Raw genomic sequence first — 18,948 nt, forward strand, 5'->3', positions numbered from 1 at the left:
GTCCCATTCGTCAAAGTACTAACAGAGTATTCTGCAGAGAAGGGAGTGTACCGAGAGCCCCGAGTATCCCCGCCAAGCTAAATGTAACTTCAGATACTGCAGTGCCCCAACTCTTCCAGGCAGGGAGAAGCCACAGCCCTGCACAGCTGGGAACAAGGCAAACCCTAAACTCACTCACAGAAATGCTGTCTTAGGTACATTCAGCCTGGTATTCTGACTCTGGAAATAGTCCCTGGATACATTTTATGGGACAGAATGACCCCAAATAGCTTGAGCTATGCCTTAAATCAGTGATTCACCAATGAAGAATGGTCACATCCAAATCACGAGGAGAGATTTCCAAACCACATCTGTGCAGAGGCAAGTCTCCTTTTCCTCCCCAGGAAATATCACTATCTCCAGCAAGTGGCCCGTAGGCAGTCCTTGTAAAAGCTCTCCAGGGGCTTCCACACTCAGGAGAGTGCCTAGTCACACACTGGCACACACACACATAAACACACAAAAGCACACACACTCTACCCTGATTAAAATCAATATACTGAAGAATCCTAGGAAATCATCCATACAACTATCTAAACACGGAGAACCTATTCACAGATGCCATACTTTCATCTAGTGAGTAACATGTCAAGCGTGTGTCAAGTGACACGGTAATTAAATGTCATCTGGAAACTTCAAAGGCTTTGTTTTTCAGAATCTTCAAGCTTTCCAAATAGCTGAAGATCTGCCATTTAAGCACCAAGACTTGCATACACACACACTCCTGCCCCCCAAATAACATTTCAGCTACTTTGGATATAAAACTTTCTAAAATTTATTGCATATGTTTGGTTTCCCGTATAGAAATTACCTTGGCTTTGTATTTCAAGGTTCTTATCACAAGCATCAATTTCTGTACTGGAACTAGAAGAGAGTTTATTACTAGAGGCTGCAAAGACCCCCAGTGAAAGCTGAAGGCAAGTGGGAAATTTGAAAACAAGTCAAAAATGGGACTCCAAATAATGAGGTCAGAAGCAGAGATCAGAAGACAGGCAGGGAGCCAAGGAGATAAAGAGTGGATTATCTATAAACAGAGTAAGGTTTAGGAAAAGTGTCCACAAGTGGTTTATTGCATTCCATGTCTTGATATTTTGGGCTAGCATCAACTGGGGTACACAGGCAAAAATCTCAAGTCTAAAAGAGCCACCTGCTATTCTGAAGGTTTCTTCCTCTAGCACTCCCCTTCCAATTTAGTGCTTCTAATTTCTTGTGATCCTAGAGATAATCGACCTGGTCAGAAGTGAATAAAGGACTTATAAGTAAGCTGTACGTGTGCTTTGTGACTTCTGGTAAATGCTTAGGGATCTCTTTGACATATTTCCTGGCCCTTGGCTGTGTTGCAAAATGTGAGACTGCTGCATAGATGAACTCCAGATAGATAAGGCATTGCTATTCTTCCTTATCTTTCTGCTAAAACCATCTCCTTCCGGATTCTTATGTTCACTGAGACTAAATATGCCCAAGTTCACCCTCACCGTGCTATAAGCTTCAGTCTTGAGCTGTATCTTTTCCAACTAAGGGACTCTAATCCGTGCACATTTTGTTGCTTGTGCTGGGGCAGTAAACTCTGAGCAGGAACACATCCACCAAATTACCAGCTTCAAGGGACACATCCCCTCCACGAGATGAGATGGCCTCTGGGAGTAAGACAAGCAATCAGCAGTCCTGCTGTCAGAGGCCACTCCTCAGAGCTGAGGTCAGGGGGCAAATGAATAACACTGATTTAGCAGCTTACATTACCAAAAACAAGACCTGAGGGACCCTGCTTTCAATTTACTGAAGTCCATGAAACTGAAACAGGGCCAGGAAGAATGATCCATGATGATGATGTCAGCACAGACAGAAATTTAAGAGTGATTTAAATGAAAAAGAAGAAGAAAAAAAGAGGAAATGTATTCATGTTTTGTTCTGTTTTTTGTTTGTTTCTTTATTTAAATCACCTTGCAACTACCTTTAATCTTTTGTAGACATGATATATATGGAAAGTCCACTGAAGATAACTAGTGATTCACTCCTGCAAACTAAAACCTTTGTTTACTTTTTTTGCTCCAGAAGTATCAATTCACCCTTTCATCCTTACTTCTGAAAAATCATTTAATATTTATTGTACAGCTTGAAGCCAGAAACAAATGGATATAAATATCTTAGGATTTAGCCACTGTTTAATATACCCTTGGAAATGATCTCCTCTAGAAATGCGATTTCACTAAATTTGACAAACTGGTTACTGTTTAAATGCAAATTCAACCAGGCATTAAGATCTAAGTACTAAAGAAAGAAGTCAGAGGAAGCAGTATGACAGTGAGATTTTATTTTATTCCCATTCATCAAAAATTATGACAGAGTATTCTGTAGAGGGGGGAGGGCAGTAAGAATCCTGAGTTCACTTGCCAAGTTGAACGTGACTTGAACAGAAGTTAGTGTGCCCCAAATCCCCACAAAAATGAGCAGCACCATTGCCTACCTTTAATCTGGCTTCTTTTTCAGCGGAAACTGCCTTTGCTTTCTCTATAAGTGTCGCTCCACCCTCTGGCCTCATTTCTCTCAGTTTTCTTCTATTCCAGCTGACAGTTGAGGGAAAGAGGAAGGGAATGAGGAGCATCGTGCAGTCCCCAGTGAGGAGCAGGCACCAGGGGTCAGAGCTGGATTTGTGTCACAGCCCTGCCACTTCCTAGCTGGGTGACCCTGGCTGACTTACCTAATTTCTCCATGACCCCAGGCCTTTCTCTGTGGAATGGAGAAGGAGCACAGTAGTAGAAAGAATACCTCATAGTACAAACCTCATAGGATTGATGCATTAACTGGGGTAATATTTATAAGGCACTTAGCTTAGCGGCTGGTACATACTAGGCATTCTCCCCATGTCTGATCCTGTGAGGTGACCGGAAGTGACAGTGGCCCTGGCAGGCATGGTGCTGCCCTCCCGATATTCTAGGAACACATGCTAATAAGGCAGAAAGGTTTCCAAGCTAAGGTCCTTGGGGATCCATTTTAATAAGCGAGAATTATTTTTCATGAGCACACATGTAAATTAGTACTTCAAAACCATTGTGAAAACTTTAAATCTTCAGCCTGATTCTCTGAGAGTTCATATGCAAAGCTTATTTGTATAGAAAATCCTCGTTTTCATAGTAAATACAAAGAAAACTCTTGTCCATATGATTAAAATTTCCAAATGGCTAGAATCCAGAATAACTAGAAGTTTCTGCATACAGCCATCAATTGCCTTCTTTCCTCAAGTACTTTATTAATCCTACTGTCTTACCTACCTGCTCCTTAACATTGGGGTTCCTCAGGGTCTGTTCTCGATCCTCTTTCCTTCTCCTTCTCCTTGGCCTCTCCTTACCTCCATGCACTGTGCACCTTGCATCAAGCACCCTCAACAGGCCCATTCAAGACTGTCTTGCACAGGCTGCTCCTTCTGCAGAGAACAACTGTCCCTCATTCTGTTTTAACAGATACTTCTCAAGGTCCCGTTCAAGTGTCAACTTCCTGGTGAACTCTCCCCAACTCTGCCCTCTATGCTTGTACTATGACACTGGGACACATTTAATAAGTTATTGGCTTACATGCCTGCCTTGCTCACCAGACTCAGGGCTTTTTAGTACTGCTTTGATGTGCATAGGAATCACTTCGGGATCTCATTAGAGTCTGATTCAGTAAGTAGGGAGGTCTTCCATGGGGTGTGAGATTCTACATTTTTCACAGCTCCTAGCTGATGGTGATGCTAATGCTCTGTAAATTCCTTTCGAATAATAAGGTCTTAAGAACATTTCTGAAATCTCAGTAACTAGGAACTTCATCATCATCATCATCATCATCATCATCATCATCATCATCATCTGACACAGATTGCCCAGCAACTCTACTTAGGAAGATAAGAGAAAAGGGACGTTAGAGCTCATGAAATAATGGATGAAAGGAGTGGACAGAGGATGTGTGTACATGTGAGTGTGTGAGAGTGTGTGTGCTTGCATGAGTCAGGGCAGAAGGTGGGGATGAGGGGATGGGGAAGAGGGAGGGTGGATAGGAAAAATGGGGTAGAATAAGAGAGGAAAGGGAAAAAGGATGACTAGTAAAAGACAGGAAGCAGCAAAGAGAGGAATGAAAAAAAGAGTAAAAAGACAGGGAGAAGGAAGACGATAGGACAGAAGAGAGGAGGAAACACAAAAGAGCACGGTCAGAAGAGGAAGGGAAGGTCAGCTGACTTCTCTCCCTAGGTTACAACCAGGCCCACATTATTTGCCTTTCCAGATTAGGGGATGGACTCGCAGAATAAAGCCTTTCCAAGGATGAGCACTTCAGACTTTCATGCCATTGAAGAAGTATGCTCGGAGCATCACCACATTATTCTAAAAGTTCTTCCTTCCTGAATGATGGAGGAAAAAGCTACCTATACTTATCAGTATTAACACATGAAGGCGTATATCATGATTGTAAATGTATATGTCAGTTAACTTAGGAAACAATCTAAAATCTAAGACTTGTTATGGATTGAATTGTATCTTACAGAAAGATATATAGAAACTCTAATCTCCAGCACCTCTGGATGTGACCCTATTTGGAAACAGGATCTTTGAAGATGCTATTAGTTAAGATTAGGCCTGACTGGATTAGGGTGGGCCTTAATCCAAAATGACTGGTGTCCTAATAAGGAGAGGAAATTTGAATCCAGACAGACAGAGAAGATGGCCATGTGACAGAGGCAGAGAAAGAGTTATGTCACAAGCCAAAGAATGCCATGGATTGCCAGCAATCTATCAACAGAACCTTACAGACTTTTGGAGGAAGCCTGGTCCTGCTGATCTTGATTCACACTTCAGCCTCCAGAACTGTGAGAAAATAAACACCTGTTGTTTTAAGTCACCTGATTTATGGTATTTTGTTTTGGCAGCCCTAGGAAACTAACACAGACCTCAAACTCGATTGCCCACGAAAGCAACCCAAGCAAGTTACCTGGTACAGTTCTATCCGTTGTTCAGGCACTCTGGCTTTCGGGTTCTGCAAACGAAAGACTCTGAACTCTGCCTTGACCAAATTGGAAGCATTCTTTTCCATCGCTGAGACATCAAATCGGACAATTCTGAAGTATGGTCTGTAGAAAGTGGGCGGGATGGCATCTGTAAAAAGTTAGGGCAATCATTGAAAATGATAAAAATCCATTGTTCTCCCCAAAGAGATCATAGCATGAGATAGTCCCCAGAAACCATAAAGGAAATATCTACAGAATGATGTAGTTTCCAATGGCAAATTTAAGACCATTAACAATTTAATCAGAAAAAACAATAACCATGTGCATTTGGTTACAGGAGTAGCAGATTAATAGAGATTAACAAACCATTTCCAACTCCATTTTAGGGCATGCAATTAACCCTGTCCTCTGAAAGCTAACAGAGCAGTAGAAAATTCTAGATGGTTGTGAACTGGAAAAATTTATGACAGTTGATGCCTGGAGAAAGCTGTCAGAATTGCATACACTTGAATCATATGTGCCAAGAAAATGCTCCCAATGGCATGTATTTTTTTCCCTTGAAAGTTTGGCATCCAAACAGTCTACTCTATCCAGGCTCATGCACTGCATCTTTTTTGGCTTCAATATTTTGGCTTTTCACACACATATGGCCAAACACACTCCATAACCAAGTTACGCTGAAGCTATCTGAATCAACGAAACTACACCCACATACTGGCTATTCCAGTTCCTGTCTTAAAATTCTTTATTCAGGATAATGTCCATTGGTGGGAGGGCATCCTGGTTAATGAAGGAGAAGAATCAGCACAAGTTCCTTCAGTTCTGAACCATGTCAAATACAGAGATGCAGGAAGTACACAACAATTTCAAACTCACAGGTTGCTAGGGTTTTGCTGTTATTTGCAGTGGTCTGCCATGGCCTTGAATATGCAACTGAGGCTACACCAAGACGAAAGGAAGTCCTATTTTACCCCAAATGCTTTCATATAAAGCACTCATTTTCTCATCACCTGCATTGGGCAGGTCATTGTTAGAGGTATGTTTTTACAGTCCTCTTCCAAAATCTGCAAACTTACTTTCACCATTCTGTAATGCTCTATCCAACACTGGGGGCTCCATTACTTTCTACCCCTTTCCTCATTTCTGCAGCTTCATTACAACATAGTCCTTCACAGTTGTTTATGTTTCTTTAAGATGCTTTCATTACTTCTGCATTATGTTATTTTATTTTTCCCTGTGAAATTTTAAGAATTTTGGGGGTAAAGACCATATTTGCCAGGCCTTTCTTCACCCCACATACCCAGGACAGGGCTCTGTAAATATGGAATTCACCAAATGCCCACTGTGAATAGTCAACAGAGTCTTGAAAGACATGGGCATCTGGCTATTGGCAAGATCAACACATTGAATAAATAAACCATCGTGCTGATCTTAAAATAGAAATAAATACCTTTCGTGATTTCCTAGGAAATCCATGCCTGACGATTACACTGGAAAGCTGCTGAAGACACCCCAACATTTCCTCATCTTAATCACCCTGCCCTTTTTTTGTCATCAGAACGCTTCCCCCATCCCTTCTGCAATTTACCTGTGACTCTCAGAAAGCACTTCTCATGGAGAAGCAGTGAATTCCAAGCCACACTCTGCTCGATGGCTGGTACACACTTGGCACTCGAAACACACTGGAACAACCGGGTGAATCAGGGCCTTGTAAGCCCGTGAACCAAAAGTCTCAGAAACAAACAAACAAACAAACAAACAAAAAAACCCAAAAATCTAAAGCATCCAGGTTTTGGGGAAAAGAAAGTATTCATGCAGAGGCAGTGATGCCCGCTGCATCTCCACTGTGAAAGAGTGGGTAAACAGTTTTCAGGCTAGCAAACATTCATAGAAGCAGAAAGGTCTTTGGAGCCCCATAGCATAGCAGTTTGAAAAAGAAGCTACTGAGAAGAAATAGACATTTTCTCCCCTGGAATATGTCCACTCCACTGATTGGGAAGGCTAATACTACCCTGAGCAGCTTTCTGGCTCCGCACAGTCTCTAGTTTGGCCAGAACCCTTCCATCAGCAGAGTGGCCGCATTCATCTTTGTGTGTCCTCACCATTAGACAGCAGAAGCTTCAAGCATCCTTTGAAAGAGCACCCGAAAAGAGCAAAGCTAATTCAGTGTGCTTCCTGTTGCTGGGAAGAGTAAACATCGTGTTCATTTTCCCCTTCTCTTTCAGTGGAATCTGAAGGGCCTGCTCTATTTCCACAAGCACCCATCTTTCACACCCACCCGCTTCAATCTTATCCCTCCATCAAGTTTGTAAATAAGTGCTCTTGAGATTTATTTTTATTCTCTTTTGTGTTTATTAAACTTGGAACAATTTTGTCCCTCTTTCTGGTCTTCTGCCCATACACACACTTTCTTTTTATGGCTGCTTCAGATCATGAGGTCAATTTTGTTTCTTCTTCTTCTAAGCAAATCATCCAATGATCTCGTCCTAGGCTTTTGAGCTTTGGAGGGGCATTTGCAAATATTTATAGGAGTAGCTTGATAGTTAAGTGCAGTTGTTCTGCTCTTTGCTATTCTATACAATGACAAACAGCACTCCTCTCTTCTGGCGATTTTAACCATTAACGCTCTTTATATTTCAACTGCCAGATAATACAAAACTGCTTTTTTTGTTCTTGTTTTGTAAGTAGAAGTAGTTTAGGCACAAGGTGAGGTGACTGCTGGGCAAACCCGCCATTGATTCGGCTTTGGTTCTGTGACCACAATGAACCACGCCAGGAAGAAATAGCAGCTTCCACACATGCGTGCTCCAGTGGATGAGCAGAGGGGCTCCATAAAGACCATTCACCAAAAAAGTGACTCCACTTCCACAGTCAGTCACAGCTGTCCCCTGCTGTCATCTGCTATGAGTCATAAGCCCCCTGCCTGGCTGAAGAACTCAAGCAAATTGTTAAATGTCTCTGGATTTGGGGTGGGTGGGGGGTGGGTGGGAATCTCAGCAAATCTGGTCTTCTTCTGTGACCCTACCCTTACCTCATAAATGCTTTTGGATGCTTGGTGCCAGGGGACCCATCAGACCCACCTTCACCCAGATGGGGCACAGTGGGCCCACTCCCTCAGCTCAGGGGCCAGGGCAGCAAGGTAAGGATTTAATGGCTTATGCAGTCCTGATCCACCCAGTTAGTCTTGGAGGGATGGGGCTTTTTTCTTTGCATCCTCCAAGACCTCATTTCCCACTTTGGGATAGGAGTTCTGTCTAAAGACCTCTGTAATTCCAGCCTCAGGTAATCAGGTACTTTGTTCTTGGCCAATTTACCCATATTCACATCCTGGCCCTCTGCTTCCACTAGTTTCTGACCCCCTTTTTCAGTTCAGTGAAATAAACTTTCCTCCAACCCTTTGGACTGCATATGCACAGGCCGATTCTGCTCCTCCTCCCTGCCTTCCCATTTGCCTTCCTCTCAGGGAACATCTAGCACATGGAAGATTCCAAAATGTAATCAAATAAGTGGTGTCCCCTCACTTCAACTCTGGTCACACAGCCTTGCTGAATCAAACCTTGGGGAATAAGAGGGAGGGAAAATAGGAGGAAACTGAACTAATTATTAATAAACAAAGTAACAGTGTACAGAAAATCAAATTATCACCAACTACTTTTATAAACATTATATGTTGACTTATCTGTTGCAAATAATTTAGTAACTTACTGTGTTTCATCTTATTCATTTACTCTAATGTGAGCACCTTGAGTCCCTACAGTTCTTTGGTTCTCCACAGCCCATACCAGCTTCCTGGATGCACTGACAGTGCAGTCACACAGGCCCCAGAAAGCCTCACCTTGGGTTTCCCATGCTGCAGTTGCCATCTTGAAATCCCTAATAATTTTATCTCTGAATGTATGCTTTATAAGTGAAGTCTGATAGGACAATGGTGCATCTACAGGGGGCTTGGAGCTCACATGCTGTCCATCTCCCGTCACCTACCTGCCCACTGGGATTGGTTCTCGCCCCTGCCCATTGGTCTCTGGTGCCCCTGTCCCTGCTCCAGCCTCCCTGACCCACAAGTGACCATCTCACCCTCCACCCTGGGGAAGGAAGGGTCTGGCTCATGCATGTTGTGCATGGTGGTGGATGTTCCCATCCCAGGCTGGTAGCACCACAGGCATTAGGTGGGTCACTCAGTAGGGCCTTTCACCCACTCTTAATCCAGATACCAAGCACGTCGCAGTGCAGAGTTTGCAATCCTATGGGTTGGAGAAGCAGTGCCACGGGAATGGAGATTCCCCGGGTGGACTTAGCACCAGTGTGTGGAACTCAGCAGTTAGTGGGCTGCATGCTCCATGTTGTGGGTGCCTGTGAGAGGCTGCACTCACTCTGCAAGTATGCCTGTGCCCCAGTGAGCAGGGCATTAAAGAGCATGTAAAACACACATGACAGGTCGAGAGAGACCACAGAGGGAAGGAAAATGGTTTATATTTTGGTCTCTTTCACGGTACTTTCCCTGCTTTTTGAACAAGGAGCTTCACATTTTCATTTTGAAAAAGGGGCCTATAATTTTCATAACTGACTCTGCCACAGCCATATATAGTTATAGGTTCTTGACGCAGCAAGGGACCTTTATTCTAATCCCTAATTAACCAGGTCCTGGTTGTACGGCAACAGGGAACTTACCTGCCTGTTTCTTCATCTATACGATGAGGTAAATAAATAATTATGTAACTCATGTGTATTCAACTGTGTTGTCAGGATTACATGAAAAAGGCAGATGGAAAGTTTGAGCACTGAGTACAGCACAAATTTCCACTCAGAAGGGTCCCTTCCAGTCTCTCATCCCCATCCTGCAATAAAGCCGCCAAGTGGTCATTCGGCTTTCCTCAAATTCCTCCCAGGAGACAGAGCACCCTCACTGCCTGCCTGATGATTAGAAGAGGAAGAAAGGCAGAGGCAGCCGAGTGTACGGGGGCACTTCATAATGATTCTATCTACTGTAATTCCTCTCCCCTATATAGAGGGCAATTATAGTCATCACTGTTCTCACAGATTCCAAAGACTGGACTTTAATTCACCGTTTCTTAATAAACTTAGCCATCAATAAGGGTGACAAGAAAACTCTATCTTCCCACCAAACATTGCTGTATCAAGCAATTCCACCTCCCACTCCGATGCTCACATGAGGACTCCTTGTCAAAAAAAAAAGTTACTGAACAAACAAAAACTGAAGGCCTTACAACAGCACGACTATTGATGCACCCTGACAGATTTAGGGCCTGAAAGAAAAAACCCAAGGATTACCCGGTCCAGACATCAGTCCTTGGGCAGGGCAATGCCTCAGTCATTTACCTGTAGTTTATTCCCTGTTACATTGGTTACATCACAAAATCAGCAGGAGAAAAGTATGCCAGAAGCTGGAATGTTGCGTTGAATCTGTGGCTATTTGATGTATTTGCTAATGCAGTGTTTCTCAAAGGGTGGTCCCAGGACCACTGCATCTGCCCCACCTGGAACACGTGATAAATGCAAATTATCCAGGTGAGTCTGATGCTCAACCAAAGTATGAGAACCACTGTGCAAAGAGGATACTGGGTTGACTCCTAACTGGTGAAACTAGTACTAGTTACTAATAACAAGGAGATTAGAAGAGGCCAGAGGATAAGAAGAAGAGACATTAGTATCTAAAGGCAGCATTCTTGGAGCCAGCATTGACCGGAAGCCAATGGGAAACCAGCCACTGGTCAAGGTCTCCTGGGGGAGTTTCTAGGATAAGCCAGAAAGGACAGTAGTTCCAACGGAAATGAAGAAGGTGTGGGTGTTAAGGAGTTGTCAGTGTTTGGGAGGTTTTGCTTGTCTTCCTCTCCAAGACATTCACCAGTTACCTGAATTGTAAATACTAGCTAGTTTTCTTCTAGGGGAAAAGCTGCACTCATTGTTCCTGTTTATTAGAGTGGATGTATGGAGCCTATAGAGCAGTGTTTCTCAGAGTCTGGGGCTAGGGCAGGGCCGGGATCTGCATTTTAGCAAACTCCTTGGGTGATTCTTATGTACCCTAAAATTTGAATAAAGGCTGAAAGAAAAAAACTCCACAAAAAGAGGAGAGGCAGAAAACAAAGAGGAACACCTAATCTCAGGCATTATACATTTAAAAGAAAAAAAGAGTCGACACAGAAAAGAAGAAATTGGAACAACACAAGAGCTCTGATACTCCTAGAAGGGAAAAATGGAATTCCTCTATGATTCACACTAATGCTCTGCCTTGGCTGCACGTTTCACTCAACTGTGGAGCTTTCAAAATACTGACGCCTGGGTCCCAGCCCCCAAGAGCCTGCTTAATTAGACTGAGGTAGACTCTTTGAGGTTCCTCAGACAGTCCTAATGCATGGCCACTGAGATTGAGGATTGAGATCACCTCAATGGAAGGAACTGGTAAATGCTTGGTCTGGAGAAGGAAAGATTTAAGGAATGTCAAATCCCTTAAGGGACTTCAAATATTTCAACGGCTTCCATATGGAAAGTTCTTAGTCTCCATAAAGCCAAGGATATTTTGGCTCAATATATAAAGAATTTTCTGATAATTTAGAAGTATTAAAAAAATTAAAAAAAGGAATAGTACTGCCCTTCAAGGTTGTGAGCTCCCACCTGACTAAGGAGAATTCATGAAGTTAGTGAGATGCAGGAGGCTTCCTCAGCCTGGTGGCGGGTTGGGCCAGATGGCCGCTCAGTGCCCCTCCAGCTCTGCCATTACATCATTCTCATTTTGAAGATCTCCTTGGATGAACCTCCAAAAACAGTTTTACTCCCATAGATCCCCCTAGGGATCATATAGTTGATGATTGTTCACTCACCACCTGTACCAGTATATGATTATTACTGGACTCCACTCAGACCTACTGGGTAAATCCCAGGTGATTCTTCTACACTCTACAGTTTGAGAATCTCTGCCCTAGACAATGGTCTAACCACACTGAACTTGGCCAGCTGGCCTTTTCTGTTTCTCAGTGTCACGAACTAGCCAGAGATGAGTCAAATATTCCCATCCTGCCACCCCCACCCTGAATATAATGGCCTGATCTCACTGCAGACTCAGAATTCTCTGCTTCAGGACTTCCTTCCCACTTTATAATAGCTTCACCTATTTCATTTCTACAGAGGCTTTTTAAGCCCCACTTCAAAGATAAAGAAATTTAGACTGAGGAAAATGAAATGATTCTTGGCTAAAGTCAAGGTGAGGCCGGTCTTAAATCCAAAGCCCATGGCTTCTCACTACAATAGCCTACCTTCTGCAAAAAGAAGCCTCCTGCATCAAAGGCAGAAACATCAACCTACAGGCACTGGAGCAAAGAAGGGACTCATCCTTCTCAACCAGAGATCAATTTGATACTGCAATAAAGCTTCAGAAACTGTAATTCAAGGTCCAGTAATTACACTGATATTCCTTAACAGAATTGTACTGATATGGAGATTTGGGGGCTCACACTGTGTGAAATAATAGAATAATACAATAATAATAAGAGGCACTTTTCTAATACCAATATTGCCCAGGATCTTTCAGGTGCCCCGATCCCCAGAGGCATCCACTGGCTCTTAGCCCCAGGCTCCTTGAACAATCAGAACAAACTGACTTTCCCGTTGCCACTTTCCTGCACTTTCCCTGCAGTTCTGCAATGATTGGTGTGGACTTTTGACATGCTTAATGGGTGTAGTGGCCCCTCATTCCTGACATCCCCAGCTTTGAGGGAAGTAGTTTGGGGTTCATTAGCCATCCCCCAGAGTGTGGCAAGACAAGCAACCCACCAAATGGCTGGAGGGCAATAAATTAGCTTCTATTTGTGTGAGCACAGACACAGCCAGCATGAAACCAAGACAATTGTGTTTTGGGGTTTTCTGAAATTTGTCTTGGCACATGGGGTATGGATTTTATTTCAGTACCACATCCCAAACACTGCTGACATTCAAGTCACAGCAATTTAACACAAAATGACTGAGAAATAAACAGCATATCAGCAGTGGTTTCTGTTTTTCTCTCTGGCCATCGCTCCTATTAAATGTAATATAGCACCAGTGCATCTGCGATTTCAAGTGGGAGTCTCCAAGAGGGGGACTGTGTCAAACTTGACATGCTGCTGGCAATCAGTCTAATTGTGTCAGCATCAGCTTATGTGACTTGGCCTTCATCTCACTGCTATTTGAGACTGTGCGTACTCTGCGTGTAAGTGTTGGGGGCCCCTTATTACACGGTGCAAAAACAGGAAAATAACAGTGGTGCCAGCCCATTGTGGTTGGTTTTCTTGAACTGTGATAGACACAGGGTTTCTAGTTTCTTTGCCAAAGTTCCATCACCCCTATAAAATCCCACCTAAATGGAGACAACCTATTGCACTTCAATTCCTCTAAATTTCTCATCATACACAGGGCTGTGCAGGCAATTTGTGTAGGGAATGCTGTTTTTGGCAGTAAAGGCTTTGGGTGCTGAAAGGCGTAAGCAGTTGCTGCAGTTAAGAGGGCAATGGCTAACTCAGAGGTGTCTCAGAGGCAGTGAATTTGGAAAAAGGGCCCCTGCACCCACTTTTGAGGGCAGGTAAACCATGGATGTGGCATTCCTTTCAAATGGCTGGCCTCTCCTGGTTGGTAGAGTCCAGTGACTTGGCTCTTCGCTGCCATATTTTCATCCTTTAAGGTGCTTCAAGCTCTCTTATTTTTCTTTTTCTTTTTCTCTCTCCCTTCTCTCTCTCCTGCCCTGTATCCTTCCTTTGTGCCACTGCTTCATTTTCTTTCTCTTTTTCTTACTTTTCACAATCTCAGCTTTTGTTCTCTATGATATCCAGGGGCAAACACTCATGCTTTTCACTCCACTGATCGAGCTTACAGAGGCCAATGGCCCAACCGCACAACACGGTTATCTAGACAACTACTCTGAAATTAAGCAATGTCCCCAAACAATGGCAACAGAAGGGAGGCAGTGTGCTATTCCTGTGAAACTGGAAGGGTAAATAGCTTCACTAATCATCTTGATTTGCTTGAACTCCCATTTTATCCAGGAAACTACAGTGAAGAAATAGAGGGCAATTGAGGCAAGCTAAAATGCCAAAGATCCCTTGTGGTTCTGATAGAGACTCCTGCCCTTGCCAGGAAAGAAAATCTATAATAAACAAGTCAAGGTGACACCAGCAAGTCTGCTAATCTTCACCAGATAGCCACAGCCTATGCAAATGTCCTGCTTGTGCATTTGTTGATTAACACACGTGACCCAAAAACATCCTGCTCCAGACAGCCCACATCTACCTCACAGCTCATGTGGCTCATGCTTCCCTTGTAACTTACATCTCCCTCATCCCTCCCCACTCCCCTGCATCTCTCCTTTGTCCTATGCAGCCAAATAACTGCCTCCCTGAAGCCAGTCTTTGAGCAGAAAATCTCCTTTGGTACTGCTCCATATTAATGCTACTTTAACTCAATAAACTTCTGTACTTTGGTTTTCAGAGTGCATTCTGTTTTCAGCGTAACGTTCCATTAATGGATTAAACCTGGAAACTTGGGATGTCATCCTTAACCTCAATAGATTAGAAGCACATTTTATTTTTATCCCTTTTTACAGACTGAGAAATTGGGAACTGAAATCTTTCCAGGATTGCTCCAAACATTGGCAAAACAAGGATTAAATGCACAGCTTTGGGCATTCTTGCTCATCTCTGCAGAGAAAATGTTCTTATCCCAGAACAAACAAACTCCAACATTCACCTTTGCAGAAAGGACTGCACTTTCCCTGCAGCTCTGCAATGATTGCTGTGGACCTATGACATGCTTTATGGGAGCCATGGCTCCTTACTAGCCTGAAAATCTTTCTCTAATCTTTCCAAATTATAGCAGTGATGCATATAATAGCCAATGCACAGTTCATTCTGTAAGAGTTTCTTTGTGTGTTTTTACTTGTGGCCTAATTCCTTTGTTAGGCAATCACCTAATTACTTTGTAGCCAGTACTGATTTGTTGCTCTGCCTTAAAGCTAAGCTAATAAGCAGAAAGACACACCCTCCTAGGATTGCAAGCTGTTTACCATCTTAACCAAGTGGCAGGGGCTGTTATTACTAACGTATTAAGTTCATGGTTTGGGAGTGAGTAAATATGAAGAGGAATAGATGGCCTGGATTATCCAGTTTGAGGGAAAGAAAGCAAATACAGCCGAAGTTCAGTCTTCCCAAGGGGTAAGTCATTTAAGTTAAAAACGATAGCACACAAAGGGATGATGGTCTGGTGCTTAATAGGTTCTCTCTTAGTGTTGCCAGTGTTGCCAGGTTCTAACTCCCCTCATTGCAGTTTTTCTCTACAACCCACAAGTGGCTCTTTAGTCTCTCCCAGAACTGACAGGGACCTGGAGCTCTGGTGGACAGCCCACTCCTGCCCCTGACAGCTCCAGCTGTACAAGAGCTCTTCTCTGTCTAGGGCTGAGATCTGCTTACCTACAGTTTCTACCCAAGGAGTCTAGTCATGCCACACAAAATGAATTTACCCCCTTTGCACTTGACCCTCCTTAGAAATTCTGAAGTCAGTTCTCATGTTCCCTCTTTTCTTCTCTTAAGCAAACATCCCTATTTCCTTTCATTGTTTTTCATGAAAACCCTTCACCTTTTCTGGTTTTTCTCCTCTAGATTTGCCCCAGTCTTCAAATCTGACCCCTAAATCTGAACATAATTCTCAGAGCAGAATAGAGTAAAACCATCCCCTTTCTTATTGCGGAACTTGCACTTTTACTAATTCATCCCAGCAGTGAATTATTTCCTTCTTTCCTTCCTCCCTCCCTTCCTTCTTTCCTTCCTCCCTCTCTTCCTTCTTTCCTTCCTCCCTTCCTTCCTTCTTTCCTTCCTCCCTCCCTCCCTTTCCTTCCTTCCTTCACCATTTTCTATGTATTTTTGAATGCATAATTGATTATAAACCTTAGATCTTTTCCACACAATTTCACATATCATAATCCTATGCTTATATCCTGAGGCTTTTGTGCAAATTTCACAGTGCACCCCTATTCAATGTGTACTTATTTGATTTGAGATGATTAGGAATATGTTGAGATAGCTTTGAAGTTTGATTTGGTAAAACTGTGCGTTCACTTGTTACATGACATTGCAGGGGACAGGGTCTTAAAAATCAGAAGGATTCCTGGTGTCTATTTAATTCAGTCATTAAATTCACAGTTAGTGAACAAAGTTTCTAAGATTTGTTAAGGTGGAAACAAGCCTAAATCCACAGCAGAACTTCTAGTTTCAGAGGTGCTTTCACACACCAGGCAATGGTCACTCTGTTGCACTACCCAGGGGCACAATCAAGCCCACAGGAATGGGCACCCCTGGAGCTGTGCAGTTACACTTTGCAGCCGCCATAAGACTTCTGGTTTTCCCAGCGGCACAGCTTCTTCAAGTGGATCAAGAAGCCAAGTAGGTCCTATTGGGAATCATCCAGAAAAATGGCCAATGGGGCAGGGCTGAGAAAGGTTCCCGTACCCTCACCCCATCCCCAGAATATGCATCCTCTGTTAATCAACCCTCTGAGGGATTAGTTTCCAAATATACTTCCCTAAGAAGCCAAATGGAAGGTGTTGAAGTTTTCTTCATGTCAAATGCTAGTCCTGTATCTAGAACATAAAGAAGGTAGGGAGTAAGAATTGCTTGGAAGGAATTTTAGTTTTTAGATAGTCTTATTAGCATTTCAATAGACAGTCATTTAGTGCCTTACAGAAAATATTAGAGTTTTAAAGGATGGTGCTTTCTTAGGGTTGGTAAACGTATTCATTAAAGCTGTACATTCTTCCCTCATTCTGTTTATATTGGCAATGGAGACATGGGCAATTAAGATATGGGAATGTACAGGAATTATAGGAATCCAGATGAACTGTGGCATGAATAAATTCTGGAATGGAGCCAAGGGTGTTATGTTTGTTTTAAGAAATCGTGTTCATTTGGGTGCTTCAGCAGCTTTCTGTTCTTCAAGGCTGGGTCACCACTTATGAAAGGCAAAAAAGAAATAGTCTTTAAAGTAAGAATCTCCACTGCAGAACTTGACCATGGCTAAGCACTTTTAAACGTTTGCACATGCTATTCTTATTTAATTGAACTAGCTGAGAGAAGGCCAAAATTTTAGCCTCAATATCATTATTTTTTGTGAATAAAGGCTACAAAAAGTTTAAATTTTAATCTGCTCTTAGGGATGCTGAGAGAGAAAAGTGACTGAACAATAATAGCCAAGCTCCAAAGAGTTAATCCAACCAGTCCCAGTTTATTTTATACCCCAGTAACAGTGGAAGGAACTGTCATTTTGAGAATGGAAGCAGAATTCTTAAGAGAAAGTGAGTTTCTTCTCTTTGAGGACGGTTGGACTCTGTTTCATAGCTCTCTATTTTCTTTAGAAGCCTTCAGAAGTCTTTCTGACAGGGGTCAAAACTCAGGTGGTTTATGAATCTTTCTCTGCTCCTTTTTCTCTCAGGCAGTTATGAATACAGGATAGGACAAATTTAGTTCCAAGTCAATGGCTCTCCCGTGCCTCTGAAAAAGTATTTACAAAGTCTTCTTTAAAGAAGTGTTCTTTGAATAAAGCCAGTGTTACATGAATGTGTTAGGGTGAGAGAAATTGAAATTCCAGAGCACCATTCTTGTGTATGGATACATACATACATACATACATAACCAGAATAAAATAAAGAGCAAAAGAAGGTAGAGAGAGAGAAAACTTAACACAAAACCAGCATCGGGCTTACCCACCTGAACCCAAATGAGCACACGATATGGGGATTATCTACATGTACCCACGTGTACTCCAGTGGAATAACTGTTACCTGTGAGAGTCTGTGCAGCATGTCACTGAAGACATTCATTTCTTGCCATATTACATTGGTTTCATTGGACTATTTTTAAGAGCGAGATGTCTGCAAGATTCCCTTGCATCAGAGAAGTGAATAAATAGCTAATTTCATAATCTGGTCTGCCTAAATTAATTTAACTTTTATATCTGCAAGGGAATGAGAGGTTACCAATAGAGAAAATATATTCCTCCCATGGTTGATTAGCACACATGTACGCTATCCATCAGAACAGAGATGCAATACTGTACACTTACTGGCCAGAGAAATTTTGACCAGGGAAATGTGGTAATTCCTCTCAGTTCCTTTTAAGTGCTCTTAAATACTCCAAGAATTTCCTGTAGTGAAGAGTGAGTTGTATGGCTCCTTTCCTGTAGCACTGGATTGGAAGTCACCGCAGGCAAGAGAGGGTCTGAACACATCTACTTGACCTCATCGGTGAGCTCCCTCTCAGACCCTCCGGGCCAGGACGGCTTACGGGACGCCCTGCAGGGAGCACTGACTCTATATGGGCGGAGGGGTCTTTGTAAGTTTCATGAGCACAGGGGCTGAATCTGTCCTCTTCTCACCCTGTGTCACAGCTCCAGGTCCAGGGCAGGCCCCCCAATACATAAAAGGTGCTCAATTAATACCACAAAGTAAAAGGAAGTGAATCTTTTCCTTCTAACAGCTAAGTCATAATAATGACGAATGTTAATTGCAACCCCTTACGACTTCGTAGGTCTTTGTTTCACAAAGCACCTCCACATACACTTTTTCATCTGATCCTGATAACCCTGTAAACCAGATAGCATCATCCCCATTTTACTGTGGATGAAACCATAATTCAGAGGCATTGATTTAAATTTAGTTTGATTTAAATGACTCCCAGGACTTCTTAATGATAATCCAATGTTTGTCTTTTGACACCAGGTTCACAAATGGCCTCCCCTGTAAGATATCAAACAGCCTGTGGAACAGCAAAGTCCCTTAAGTGTGCTTTCTAAAGTGAAGACAGGGTAGGCTGAAGAGACAGATTTCGAGAACTTCGATATCTTGGTGGTATTCCAACTTGAGGAGACACAGTAAAATAAAAAACAAGCAAGCTATCTTTTCAACTGGT

The 18,948-nt window shown here is 42.8% G+C and overlaps 1 protein-coding gene across 3 annotated transcripts in view; it reads right to left on the reverse strand.

Moving 5' to 3' along the window:
* TGFB2 (transforming growth factor beta 2) overlaps positions 1–18,948 on the reverse strand; it is an 88,695-nt gene that overhangs the window by 24,794 nt on the left and 44,953 nt on the right. For all 3 annotated transcript variants that reach the window (XM_037823690.1, XM_037823687.1, XM_037823691.1), the window contains one exon: positions 4,996–5,159. In XM_037823690.1, coding sequence (XP_037679618.1) covers positions 4,996–5,159 — 164 coding nt within the window. The remainder of the gene's footprint in view (positions 1–4,995; positions 5,160–18,948) is intronic.

Source organism: Choloepus didactylus, chromosome 2, assembly GCF_015220235.1.
Source record: "Choloepus didactylus isolate mChoDid1 chromosome 2, mChoDid1.pri, whole genome shotgun sequence".
NCBI classification, from domain to species: domain Eukaryota; kingdom Metazoa; phylum Chordata; class Mammalia; order Pilosa; family Megalonychidae; genus Choloepus; species Choloepus didactylus.